Source organism: Clupea harengus, chromosome 24, assembly GCF_900700415.2.
Source record: "Clupea harengus chromosome 24, Ch_v2.0.2, whole genome shotgun sequence".
NCBI lineage: Eukaryota > Metazoa > Chordata > Actinopteri > Clupeiformes > Clupeidae > Clupea > Clupea harengus.
In genome coordinates, this window is record NC_045175.1 from 12,055,114 (window position 1) to 12,069,680 (window position 14,567).

The following is a 14,567-nucleotide window of genomic DNA, read 5'->3' on the forward strand; positions in this document are numbered from 1 at the left end:
ACATTCCTTTTTACAAGCTTTCCATCACAATTCATCAGGATTAATTACAGCAAATGCAATTAACTCGCTTCACCTGGGGACAATACAGTGGGAATGAGTAATCCCATTCCACGATGACCTGGACCTCCTTGTCATTCAGGTCCGCGTTCAGGCAGGAGTTTTTTTTTTTCTCTCCCATTTCTTTCTCTCTCTATTGAACGTGCAATGTCCCACATTTCTTTAAGTTGTCGTGCTTCTACCTTACCTTTATGGGACAAACACCAGCTTGTGTGTGCTCCTCGAAGATGTGTGTGTGTGGAGAGAATTGATGCAGGCGGCTCAACGACTCAAGCCAGAATGTCCAGTCATCACAAATGCTCTGGCAAACGTCGTGTGGCACATTTTTTTTTTTTTTTTAATATGTATAAAACAACTAAAAAAAAGAATGGAAACATTTACAAAGAAACTTCATATTCCAAAAGTTTCGGTCAACGTAAAAATCCCACTCTTCCTAAAAGATTCGTCAGTTGATTCTGTTCAAGAGAAACAAAGAGAAACATGTCAGTGTTTGCACACCCACCCAACACATAACTTACACTTCCATTTCCTAGGGGTGTCAAAATGTTTCTAAATGTCCTACTTTTCTGTGGTCAATAACACTTTTGACATCATGTCGCACAAACACGTTTCACCATCACTTACAAACTCAGATTGAGTGATTATTTCTCACCACTAAAGCTTCTGTTAGGCTACTTGGGCAAAGAGTGAATGATAGAGAAATGTGAAACTGACTTTAATCAAGTATGTATGTGTGTGTGTATGTGTGTGTGTGTGTGTGTGTGTGTGTGTGTGTGTGTGTGTGTGTGTGTGTGTGTGTGTGTGTATGTGTATGTGTGATACTCACTGGTAACGGTGTATGTGTGTGTGTGTGTGTGTGTGTGTGTGTTGTGTGTGTGTGTGTGTGTGTGTGTATGTGTAACTCACTGGTAACGTGTGTGTGTGTGTGTGTGTGTTTGTGTGTGTGTGTGTGTGATACTCACTGGTAACGGTGTGTGTGTGTGTGTGTGTGTGTGTGTGTGTGTGTGTTAATCATATGCCTTTGTGAGTTTGAAAACATGACGTTTCTGTCTCTATGTATCTTTGATTCTTAAGCGCTGACGTTTTCTTTCTCTGTGTATGTGCGTTAAAAGGTGTGTGTGCGTAAGCAAGGGCTGATGAGAAGAACTAGTAGTGCTTATTTTATGCCTTGCTGATGCATTACGTTGCAACATGGTCATCTCTAGTGTTTTGGCGTCAGAGAACGCTAACTTCATTCTATATAAACCTTGTGTGATGTGTTTTAAACTTGGCTTCTCTCTCGTCTGTGCAGTTTGGGAGTGAGCCTAGACTCTCTCTCTCCCTCCCTCATCCTCCTCTCTCTCTCCCTCATCCTCCTCTCTCTCCCTCCCTCATCCTCCTCTCTCTCTCTCTCCCTCATCCTCCTCTCTCTCTCTCTCCCTCATCCTCCTCTCTCTCTCTCATCCTCCTCTCTCTCTCTCCCTCATCCTCCTCTCTCTCTTGTCTGCCAGGACATGAGTGAGCCCCGACAAGCTTGTTGTTGTTGTGGCATAAAAACTATACTGATACACTGATACTCTGGAGTCTGAGGTAACTTGAGTGAATTTTTTCGCCTAAGAGTGAACGTAAAAGATGGAAAATGCCACTTATGGTCAGGACTGGGTTGACCAATGGCAGCTATCTGCACTTCTCTATCGCTTCTTCTAATACAACCAGTGATGGAATTTGTGTAAGGTACATATTTGGCATAATATATATATATATATATATGATATCATATATTATATAATACATATTTTACACTGTTTCTTCTTTCCTACAAACGAAACAGCAGACACATGGCAAAATCTGTGTGACGCTACCTGTGATAAAAAAAAATGGCAATGCATGTGCAGCTGTCTGTCTCTGTGTGTGTGTGTGTGTGTGTGTGTGTGTGTGTGTCAATGCATGTGCAGCTGTCTGCACCTCCGTGTGTGTGTGTGTGTGTGTGTGTATGTATGTGTGTGGCAATGCATGTGCAGCTGTCGGTCTCTGTGTGTGTGTGTGTGTGTGTAGGTGTGCGTGCATACGTGTGTGTGTGTGTGTGTGCGTAGGTGTGCGTGCATGCGTGCGTGTGTGTGTGTGTGTGTGCGCGTGCGCGCATGTGTGTGTGTGTGTGTGTGTGTGTGTATGCATGCGTGCGTGCGTGTGTGTGTGGCAGCTGTCTGCACCTCTGCACTGTGGTGTCTCTATTTGTTCTTCTAATAGATAGAATCCGTGTAAAGGTACATATTTCACATAATATATAAAACATCTTTCACACTCTTTGTTTCATCTTTTCCCCCAACGAAGCAGCCGTCATGCAACAATCATGTGGTAAAAATGTGTGTGACGTTCGTTACCTGTGATAAAAACGGGAAACCGCCTGGTTGCGTTCTGAACTTGCAGACGGACCAAACATTGCAGGTAGTTGGGCCGCTCCTGGGTGATGACATCACACTCATGGTAGGGTAGCACCTCCACAGGCCCCGCCTCCTGGCAGCCATCCAGGAAACGCTTCCTGTCTCGAGCGTCCTCGCTTGTGCTGCAAGATGGCAGTGATTTAAATCATCAGTTTGTGTATCAGATTCAGCTTCATGTCCAATTTTGCCTGTATACACCGGACTGTGACCCCCCCCCCGCCCCCCCTTCACACTCTCTGTCTGCACTGCATTGCAGACCGCAGCAATGATTATCAGTATCATAATCGTTTTTTTGTGTTGTTTTCTTTTTCATATTAAATTGAGTTTCATGTTAAATTGTGTATTTTTTCATACCAACCAAAAAAAAAAACAAACACTGTATTTTCTGTGTATGGGAAAGTACCCTCACACACACACACACTTGTTTGTAAACAATCATACACACACACACACACACACACACTTTTGTTTATAAGCAGTTACACAAAACACACAGCCCTTACCCTGTGTGGCCTGTGGTATGTCACAGTATGGTTGTGATCTCTGATTAGAGTGGAGTTGTGCTGGTTTGTTTAGGTATAGACAGAGGTGACAGAGAGGTGTGGGCCATTGTGACAGAGGTGTCTGGGCCATTGTGACAGAGGTCTGGGCCATTGTGACAGAGGTGTCTGGCCTTTGTGACAGAGAGGTTCTGGCCTTTGTGACAGAGGTGCCTGGCCTTTGTGACAGAGAGGTTCTGGCCTTTGTGACAGAGAGGTGTGGCCTTTGTGACAGAGAGGGTCTGACCATTGTGACAGAGAGGTGTCTGGCCATAGTTTGAAGTGGAATCTAACAATCTTGCTCTGTGTTTTAACCGAAACACAGCCTCCCCGTCAGGTCAGTCCACACACCAGTGCACCTGAGACTGACTGATGATGATGATGATGATGAACTCTGAAATCTAGGCCTGAATCTAGGGGCAGACCAGGGTCGTATCTAGGGCAGACCAGACCAGTGGTCGTGTCCGGCCGCTGTCCATGACCATATCCATGTCCATGTCCCGGCTCAGTGTGTGGCACGGTGGCTCAGTTGCTTGCACTGCCGCCTCACAGCAAGAAGGTCATGGGTTCGATTCCCACATGGGGCGCTGTTGGCTCTGGGGGGCAGGTCCTCCCCAGAGTGCACAGTGCTTAAGTGGGTTATCTCCCGGGCCTTTCTGTGTGGAGTTTGCATGTTCTCCCCGTGTTCACAAGGGGTTTCCTCCACTAAGAACCCCAACAGAAAAAAACATGCAAAACAACAGAACACATGTCCATCCCTGACCAAAGATGGACAGTTCACTTCACTTGGTCCCCGGGCGCTACAAGCTGCCCACTGCTCCTGGGGGGGTCCTTGAGGAAAGACAGTCCAGGATGGGAAAAAAGCAGAAAATAAATTCACCGCGACCTCAGGCTTACCTGCGTGTGTGTGTGTGTGTGTGTCCTGTGTCGCCTCCATATATGCACGTGTGTGTTCCAGTGTGTCGTGTGTGCCATTAAAAACCTGTCACCACAAATTCTGACCTCTCCATTAGTTTTTGGAATACATACAATTGGAGAAGCCCATTCACTATAGTCTACAGGACTACATACTCCTTTCTCTAGTAGTTTGTCTAACTGCTTGTCAACAGCTGCACTCAAAGCATACTGACCTAGTCTTACAGAATTTCGGCTTAGCATTCTCCATGACAATAATTAGTTAATTAATTTACCGTGCGTCCTCTCGGAGGCTGCGGCTGTCCCTGTAGTGCAGATACCACTTCCACTTCCCCTTCCCCTTCCTGCCCAGCTCTCCAGGAAGGCACCGTCCTTTTCATGCTTTCTGAGAGGAGAAGGAGAGGGCAAAGGAAAAAGAAAAAACAAGATTAAAAGAGAGGCTTCATCTGCAGCACAGAACTGCTGAACTCACTGTAGCTGAGGCCGGTGACACACACACACACACACACACACACACACACACACACACACACACACACACAGTAGCTGAGGCCGGTGACACACACACACACACACACACACGTAGCTGAGGCCGGTGACACACACACACACACACACACACACACACACACACACTGTAGCTGAGGCCGGTGACACACACCCCCACACACACACACACACACTTTAGCTGAGGCCGGTGACACACACACACACACACACACACACACACTGTAGCTGAGGCCGGTGACACACACACACACACACACACAGTAGCTGAGGCCGGTCACACACACACACACACACACACACACACACACACTTTAGCTGAGGCCGGTGACACACACACACACACACACACACACACACACACACACACACACACACACACACACACACACACACACACACACACACACACACACACACACACACACACTGCAGCTGAGGCCGGTGACACACACACACACACACACACACACACACACACAGTAGCTGAGGCCGGTCACACACACACACACACACACACACACACACACACACACACACTGTATCGGAGGCCTGTGATGTTCTGTGGCAGATTAAGGGCAGCAGAATAATCACTGAATGAAAAGATGAGTCCACCTGGAAATAAATCAAGACTAAGGAATCGTCCAAATCTGGTGTTCGTCGGAAGGTATTCAGATGCCTAAAAAACTGTTATACCTGAAAATCCATTAATTGGTTTCCTGGCCCTATCAGCTATTTGTTTAATTGTTTTTAGTTATGTGTTATTTTGAATTGAGCCAGTATGATTGAGGTCCTTCTGCTTGTTCGTCTTGGCCGCTGTGTTCGTCATCTTTCTTTATATTTGTCTGGCTTATTAAAAGGTAAAGTCATCTATCTATCTTTCTATCGATCACTGACCAGGTAAGGTAACGTGTTTTGTAGGTAGATCACCACCTGAAAATGTCTGAATACTGCGGTTAGGTTTTTCAAGAATCTGCCTGACCACAGTGATTAGTTGATGGCTTGGCCTTTCAGATGCCATCATTCGTGCTATCAATTCTGACAGTATAACTTAGCTGCCATTTGCTAGCTAGCCAAGTAAATAAACATGATGCTGACGGTGAGTTGTAAAAAAACAATCTTTTAATGCCGCAAGGGCAGAAGATGTGTGGTCCATTCTCCGTCCATCATTACTCTTCCTAAATTTCCCTCAGGATTAATAAAGTATCCATCTATCTATCTATCTTCATATGGTAGAGAATGACTTCCGGTCGGGTTCACCCAACCAAGCCTCGTTTTCGTTTCAAAGTGGCGGCGCGTGTGAATAAGGCGAATAACCATCAATGGTCTGGGTGGGGCTGGGTAGTACTGAAGCCTCGACATCGACATCAGAGAACTAGCGGCGATGAAGGCCGACTGTTGCGTCGCCTCAGGTTGCCTGTGTCGGGCCCAAAAAGTTGCACTTGAACATACCGCAAAAGACTTCGGCTGACAACAAACTAGCACGTACGTTCTGCGCTTGCGTGGGAGGAAATAACTTTCCAATACGAATATAGCTCCTCTTAAATCGAGAATATGTCCGAAGTTGCAAATGGCACTGGCGATGTCAGCCCTTGGTCTTCTGGTTGAGGAAAAGAAAAAGGGGGGAAGGTAAAAAAATAAGGGAAAAACACACTAAATAAAAACACACTAAATAAAAACACACTAAATAAAAACACACTAAATAAAAACACACTAAATAAAAACACACTAAATAAAAACACACTAAATAAAAACACACTAAATAAAAACACACTAAATGGGTGTAATCATGGACAGGCCGACTACAGTGACAGGCTCAGTGTGAAAGCGTTGAACTCAAGGGAATAATGCCACGGTGTGTTTAACCGATCTGACAGGCTCAAGAGGCTGTGAAAGCGTTGAACTCAAGGGAATAATGCCACGGTGTGTTTAACCGATCTGACAGGCTCAAGAGGCTGTGAAAGCGTTGAACTCAAGGGAATAATGCCACGGTGTGTTTAACCGATCTGACCGGCTCAAGAGGCGGTGAAAGCGTTGAACTGAAGGGAATAATGCCACGGTGTGTTTAACCTATCTGACAGGCTCAGTGAGGCTGTGAAAGCGTTGAAACCCAAGGGAATAATGCCACGGTGTGTTTAACCGATCTGACCGGCTCAAGAGGCGGTGAAAGCGTTGAACTCAAGGGAATAATGCCACGGTGTGTTTAACCGATCTGACAGGCTCAAGAGGCTGTGAAAGCGTTGAAACCCAAGGGAATAATGCCACGGTGTGTTTAACCGATCTGACAGGCTCAGTGATGAAACAGTCCCCATTTTGTCCATTAATTGGTGTCCTGGCCCTGTCAGCTATTTGTTTAATTTGTTTTTTTAGTTATGTGTTATTTTGAATTGAGAAGCAGACAGGATACAGGACAGGTGTATCAGGAAACCAGTCAGTGAGAACATTTACATTTACATTTAGTCATTTAGCAGACGCTTTTGTCCAAAGCGACGTACAAGGGAGAGAACAGTCAAGCTAAGAGCAATAAAAAGCATGGTGTAACAATAAATACTACTTTACATGAGAATTAGAAAAACAACGACCTAGAAAAAAGGGAAAAGAAGTGCAGGAATGTAACTGCTGAAGTGCAAGTTAAGCGCTAGTCAGGTGCCAGTTAGGAAGGGAGGTGCTCTCTGAAGAGTTGGGTCTTCAAAAGCTTCTTGAAGGTAGAGAGGGACGCCCCTGCTCTGGTAGTACTAGGCAGTTCGTTCTACCAACGTGGAACTACAAATGAAAATAGTCTGGATTGCCGTGCTTGCACAGACGGCAGTGCCAAACGACGCTCACTAGACGAGCGCAGCGTCCTGGGTGTAACATTTGCCCTTACAAGAGCATTTAGGTAGGTGGGAGCAGAACCAGCAAGCACTCTGTAGGCAAGCATAAGTGACTTGAACTTAATGCGAGCAGCTACTGGCAGAAGGCAGCATGGGACTTTTTTGCATGTGTGCTTCTTGTCCACTCCTTCTTGTTAGCACTTTGAAGGCATTCCCTATAGGTGAAAAATATGGAGATAATGTTCATCTTTAGTTATCGCATTTTGACCTGTGAAATGTTGACAATGAAGTTATATTAGCCAATGAAATTTCTGTTGAATCCATGCCTATCGGTTCACCCAGTTAAAGGAGATTATACTTATACCATATACATCATTACCTGGTAGGCTACATGCCTCGTGCTTGTTGTATCCCTCCCATGTATTTATCATGTATTTGTACGGATCACATAACTTTGTACTTATTGGTGTATTTCAGTTCCACACCGTTCACATGATAAAGCTCAACTTCCTCCTCGGTATCCGGGGCTTATTGTGTGGTGGGGTTTAACTTGCTGGTTAGCTGAATGAGGAAGTTCAGTGAGGGCCAGTATGATTGAGGTCCTTCTGCTTGTTCGTCTTGGCCGCTGTGTTCGTCTATCTGTTGACATCTTTCTTTATATTCGTCTGGCTTATTAAAAGGTAAAGTCATCTATCTATCTTTCTATCGATCACTGACCAGGTAAGGTAACGTGTTTTGTAGGTAGATCATTGTGATTGTTTTCACGACTCTAATGAAAACTTAATTTAGATGTAATCTTAGATCTTAAACTTAATCCCGACATTTGATCTGTTTTACTGCATAGGCTGCATTTAGTAATACACAAAAGTGTATCTCTCTCTCTCTCTGTCTGTCTGTCTCTCACTCTCAATGACCTTTCACCTCCCCCACAGACCCCACTGTTCTCTTCCTCTAATCTTCTTCACACTATCTTCCTTCCTTCATTCCTCTCCCTCCCCCTCTCCCCCTCTCTCTCTCTCTCTCTCTCTCTCTCTCTCGAACAAAGAGGAGGGCAGGATCACCGCCAGCATGAGGCAGAATTAGTTTAAAAAGTTAGAATGTTTCCCTAGTAATTCTTTGTGCTTTTCCCCCATGTGATGCTTTCAGTGGTCTCGTTTCTCTCCGACCCATGTTTTGGAATTCACAAAGGTTTCTCTCTGTCTCGGTCTCTGTCTCACTCACTCCCTCCCTCCCTGGCATAAGGCCAGAGCTGGTGTTTTCTACAACAGGAAGTGGAGACGCTATGGACGCCAGAGCTGGTGTTCTACAACAGGAAGTGGAGACGCTATGGACGCCAGAGCTGCTGTTCTACAACAGGAAGTGGAGACGCTATGGACGCCAGAGCTGCTGTTCTACAACAGGAAGTGGAGACGCTATGGACGCCAGAGCTGGCGTTCTACAACAGGAAGTGGAGACGCTATGGGCGCCAGAGCTGCTGTTCTACAACAGGAAGTGGAGACGCTATGGACACCGGACACAGGCCAGAGGGGTCCTTCCGACCTCAGATCAACACACGCCTCGTGCCTGACCATCTCAGATCAACACACGCCTCGTGCCTAACCATCTCAGATCAACACATGCCTCGTGCCTAACCATCTCAGATCAACACACGCCTCGTGACTGACCATCTCAGATCAACACACGCCTCGTGCCTAACCATCTCAGATCAACACATGCCTCGTGCCTAACCATCTCAGATCAACACACGCCTCGTGACTGACCATCTCAGATCAACACACGCCTCGTGCCTAACCATCTCAGATCAACACACGCCTCGTGACTGACCATCTCAGATCAACACACGCCTCGTGCCTGACCATCTCAGATCAACACATGCCTTGTGCCGGACCATCTCAGATCCCTTGAAAATGAGACCATATTTCCATTTACATGTAGTCATTAAGCATACGCTTTTATCCAAAGCGACGTACAAGGGGAGAGAACAATCAAGCTACGAGCAATAGAGACCTAGTGTAACAATAAATACTATTTTACATAAGAAAATAGAAAAAAGTGCAGGAATGTAACTACTGTAAGTGCAAGTTAAGTACTAGTGGAAGTGCACGTTAGGAAGGGAGGTGCTCTCTGAAGAGTTGGGTCATGAAGTGTGATCTTCCAAACTTCAATACCTTGTGAATCACCATGCAAGTAGCAATGCAGACACAATTAGGAGCTGGGCCCTTCCCTGCTCACAAATGATCAGGATTTCCTTTATGCGCACTAAAAGCCTTGCTGTAATGTTATGTTATATTACATTGAATTGTACCATATTCCATCATATCCGTTATTGTACATTGATGTAAGTATTGATTATATGTCTAATAGTTTGTTTTACTGCATTTTATTTATTTTAAGTTTTAATATGAGAAAGTGTGATTCATGTTTCTTATCTATATAACCTACCTTAGAGGACAAAACAACAACAACATCATCATCAATAATGTGTTACTACTACTACTAATAACAATAATATTGTTGTTGTTGTTGTTGTTATTGTTATTATTATTATTATTATTATTATTAAACCATATAAAATAATGTCTGAGGACACAGACTGGACCAGTGGGGAGGGGTTTTAGAGGAGAGGGAAGACATTGCGCTACCAATCAAAGGGGAGACGTTTGACCCGTTGGTTCATGGTGTAAGGCAGGGGTTTTCAACTGGTTTTGTCCCAGGGACCACCATTCTGACTAGAAAGTAATCCGCGGCCCACTGATGTGCCAGTGATTCCCAAAACATTCTACATTAACATTAGCAAAGCACAGGCTACCATAGACTGAATAGGTGCACGGCACCTACATTCTGTCAGCGTGAATCTCCTTTAGACATATTTTTCTTATTTTACATATTTTTCACGATATTCAAGAGTAATCTGGAAATGTGTTGAAATATCAAAGCGAATTTATAAAAATAAAAAAAGTCAATGGTGAACTGATCAACATGGGCTCATGTCGCGGACCCCCTGCAATGCTGTCGCGGACCACCAGGGGGCCGCGGACCCCCGGTTGAAAACCCCTGGTGTAAGGTGCAAATGTTCCCTAGCAAGCACCCCCAGGGGATTATTCAGTATTCTCAGTGTGACTAACAGAGCAGCAAACTCCTGGATACATCTGATTATCTGTGTCTGATTATCTGTGTCTGATTATCTGTGTCTGATTATCTGTGTCTGATTATCTGCGTCTGTGTGAGTATCCCAGAGTATCCCAGACCAGACACACCTCTTTTCCCATAGTGAATTGGGCCGCAATTCAAATAGTTCTATAAAAAAATGACATTTACATTTAGTCATTTAGCAGACGCTTTTATCCAAAGCGACTTACATATGTGCGACTTACAATGTATACACATTTTACATTTACACTGATGGCACACTGCACATCAGGAGCAATTAGGGGTTCAGTGTCTTGCTCAAGGACGCTTCGACAGGGAATCGAACTAGCAACCTTCTGATTACTAAACAACTTCTCTACCGCCTGTACCACTGTCGCCCAAAAATCTAACAAAACAAACAAAAAACACTGTTAAAGAGGACTGTTCTAAAACTTTAACTATTTGGTTGCTCAACTGTGCTCATCCCATTTCTGAGGGGAAATTACAGTTGTGTGCTCACAATTTCACAACGTCCACTTCCAAATTCTCCACCAGATAGGCCTATACCCAGACATCACAAAATTCTGATGTTGCAGACTGGCCAGCAAAACTACCGGGTGATAAGAGAATTATCGGGTGATAAGACAATTAAGAAACCGTACCAAGTTTAGAATTAAGAATTAAGATTAAGAACTTTACCTAATGTCAGTTTCTTTAGGGACGTTCCATCGAACATCAGAAATCCGCCCTTACAAAAGAGCTCCTCGTGGGTGAGGTTCAGAATGTCATCGGGCCGATCGATCCCAGCAAACACGACACTGGACGACTTCTTTAACTCGAGGAGATGAGGAATCTGAAAGAAGGATTAAAGTGAGGAACTGAACTCCATACCAGAGGGTCAGCCGTGTGGAACCCTATCAAGTGCATAAGTATATTCTCATCTGCCTTGAGATAAGTATATTTTCATCTGCCTTCACATTTTGTATTGTCAGTATATGCTGCCTAGAAGGTCTGAGGATGGGGCTAAATGTTATCTTTGCTAATTCACAAACATGCCTCATTGTCAAACCTAATACTAATAATTATTAATATTAGTTAATATATTATTAATACAGTCTTCAGACTGATTTACTACTGGTGATGTGACTGTGTTAAAAGCCACTGTGTGCTTAAAAAGAGTACACGTGTGTGTGTGTGTGTATATATTTAGTCGTTGTTCTTACCTCACAAATATGCTCGGCAATGTCTTCGTTCCTCACGATGATGAGTAACGGCGAGGCGGGGCTGCAGCTCTCCAGCTCAAACCCCTCGGGCTCCACGGCCGTGTGACCGTCCGCCTCAAGCTGCTCCTAAAACCCAGAAGGTTTTGTTCATGACTTGCATCTTAGACGAATGTGCGCCGTATTTAAAAAATAAAAACGTTAAAAAAGAAAGAATGAACGAATGAATGGATTAATAAAAGATTTAAAAAAAGACACAACACCATCTTAAAAAAAAAGAAAAAAAAAAGAACATAGGTAAAGAATTTAAAAAAGATAATATAATGAAAACTGAGAAATCATTAAAAAAAGAAGTTATAAATAAAATGAACTGATATCAATATACATCACAGCTAGAAATATATAATAATATATTAACAAATATAAAATTAAAAAGTATTGAACAACTACCTTTGTTTTCCTAAAAAATGGATCTTCGGATGTCACCAAGGTAAAAAATCTGTATTTAGTCTTTCCGTCCTGTGTGACAACTGGGTTATGATCCTCACGGAAACGATCAAACAAATCCAAAGTCTTTCCCGATAGGTCGAGAGGTTTGCTCGTTCCAATCCTAGAGGAGAAATCCCCCTGCTTTATGACACAGTCATTTTTGCAGGAAATCATCATCATGCTGGTAGCGACGACATCGTCGGTCGTAGTGTTTTTGTCTTCCCCCATAGTCCCTTCAGTGCTGCAGGGCTCTTCACTGATGATGCTGGTGACCTACAGAGAAAAACATTGGCAAAAACAGGGGCGACAGTGGTACAGGAGGTAAAGAAGTCGTTTAGTAAGCAGAAGGTTGCTAGTTCGATTCCCTGTCGAAGGGTCCTTGAGCAAGACACTGAACCCCTAATTGCTCCTGATGTGCAGTGTGCCATCAGTGTAAATGTAAAATGTATTTTACATTGTAAGTCGCTTTGGATAAAAGCGTCTGCTAAATGACTAAATGACTAAATGTAAAGGTCAAACAAAAACTCAAGACAGGAGAAATGCAACAGAAGAAACAACAGGCAAACCAAGTCGAAATGTAACCCCTGCTGTTTTCCATGTTCACTGTGCTGGCCAAGTCTCACCGGACTAAACTACAACAACAAGAACTACGCAGAATGTCAAGATATTTTCACGACCAGTGTCACATAACACACTTTCACAACGTTTAAAAGCGTCTTTGGGTGCTTAAAAAAAGCGCTCTATAAGTCTAAGGTATTATTATTATTATTATTATTATTATTATTATTTCAACAGCTTCTAACTTTATAACATGAATAAGAAACTTACATTAAACTCAGTAGGTGCCCTTGCAAAAAAAGCGCTCTATAAGTCTAAGGTATTACTATTATTATTATTATTATTATTATTATCATTATTATTATTATTATTTCAACAGCTTCTAACTGTATAACATGAATAAGAAACTTCCTCCAACTTACATTCAACTCAGTAGGTGCCCTCGTCCTCATGTCAAGGGGTCCTTCAAAGCCCCCGCACACCTGCTCCCCACCTGGGTGGTCGCTGATGGCTTCCTCTCCGGCGGAGGCGTCCGCAGCAGCAGCGGCGGTGAGGTCCGAAGGCTTGCACCCTTTCAGGGAAAGGTCTAACACCTCGTACGGGGGGCTCTCTGGCGGCCTCTGAGCCTCACACTGTGGACCAGAGGCGTCCGAGCAGTCGTCCGTTAGCTGCAACATCAGCTGAGGTTCAAACAGCCGTGTGCTAGGCACAGCCTTAACGGACGAGCTGCTGGTGGTGTCATCGGGAGCGTTCGTCGTGACGCTGTCGGACTTGGAGGACATCGAAGCGGAGAGCACGGGTTCGGCGTCCTTCGCTGATTTTGAATCTCCTCCTGCCGCGTACTCCTCAGGTGGGGGTCGGTCCGAGCCCAGGTGAAAGAAGCGCGACGCAGTCTTGCTATAGAAGAGACCGATCCACATGTGGAAGATCAGGTGGATTTGCTCCTCCGTGTCGTTCACGTTGAATTTCCAAGGGCTGTTTTTGTTACAAGAAAATATATAAGCAATCTGTATAATGTGCTTACTTAGGAAAAAAAATGAAATAACATGTTCAATAAAAAAAAAAATAGTCTTACATGGTAAACTTGCAAGCCAAAGCAGAAACAATGGAGTTCCTTTTTTGACATTTTGACAAGTGTACTGATTGGTCGACCTGCACACCACTCATTACACATTCTGAACCCCTCAAGAGGCAACGTAATAAAACATTTCTTGTAAAAAGTTCACACACAGAATTAGATTACCTCGTCTCTTACACGACTTCGCCATGTGGGCACTAAGGTATTATTATTATTATTATTATTATTTCAACAGCTTCTAACTTTATAACATGAAGAAACTTCATCCACTTCACTGAAGGGAAATAATTCATTTTTCACCTCTACAGCGCATGCCTCAGTAGAACACCACTTACCCGTGCAGTGCCCTCGACACGGTCTCGTCACGAGGATTTTTTATGAACTTGCTGTCCAGAGTAAAGTCATACGTCTCCGTCCACTGCCTCGACACTTCGATCAATTCGCCCTTTTGAACGATTTTTCTATGCCATCGGAAATTGGACGTGCGCGGCTTCTTGGAGGACGGGCCTGCACCACGTGGATCCTCCTGCTTCCCGGCGGCCTTTCTTTCACTTTCGCTCCAGGGGGGCTCGACCGCCGACTCGAGCTGGATTTGGACAAATATGCCGTCGTCTGAGCCGTGCAGCTCCTCAGGACCCGTGATGCTGAGAGGATCTGAGGAAGGAGACCTGAGGGCACCTGAAAGGAGGTACAGCATAGAGCACATGGTCACCATAGTAACAACAGTAACCATAGTCACACAGTGGCTGACCACTTAAGATTCTAGGCCAGTGGTTCTTAACCTTATTGGAGGTACTGAACCCTGCGAGCTTCATCAGTGCATTCACCGAACCCTTCGTAAT

General features: G+C 44.3%; 1 protein-coding gene across 1 annotated transcript in view; it reads right to left on the reverse strand.

The window, feature by feature from the left end:
• Nucleotides 1–14,567, reverse strand: part of LOC105902698 — a 15,673-nt gene continuing 1,106 nt past the window's right edge. Inside the window, exons 2-9 of the mRNA XM_012830349.3 lie at nt 14,061–14,403; nt 13,070–13,622; nt 12,051–12,362; nt 11,604–11,729; nt 11,080–11,233; nt 4,207–4,316; nt 2,418–2,599; nt 1–512 (exon numbers count right to left, since the gene is read on the reverse strand). Of these exons, the coding sequence (XP_012685803.2) occupies nt 2,516–2,599; nt 4,207–4,316; nt 11,080–11,233; nt 11,604–11,729; nt 12,051–12,362; nt 13,070–13,622; nt 14,061–14,403 (1,682 nt within the window). The 3' untranslated portion in view covers nt 1–512; nt 2,418–2,515. The remainder of the gene's footprint in view (nt 513–2,417; nt 2,600–4,206; nt 4,317–11,079; nt 11,234–11,603; nt 11,730–12,050; nt 12,363–13,069; nt 13,623–14,060; nt 14,404–14,567) is intronic.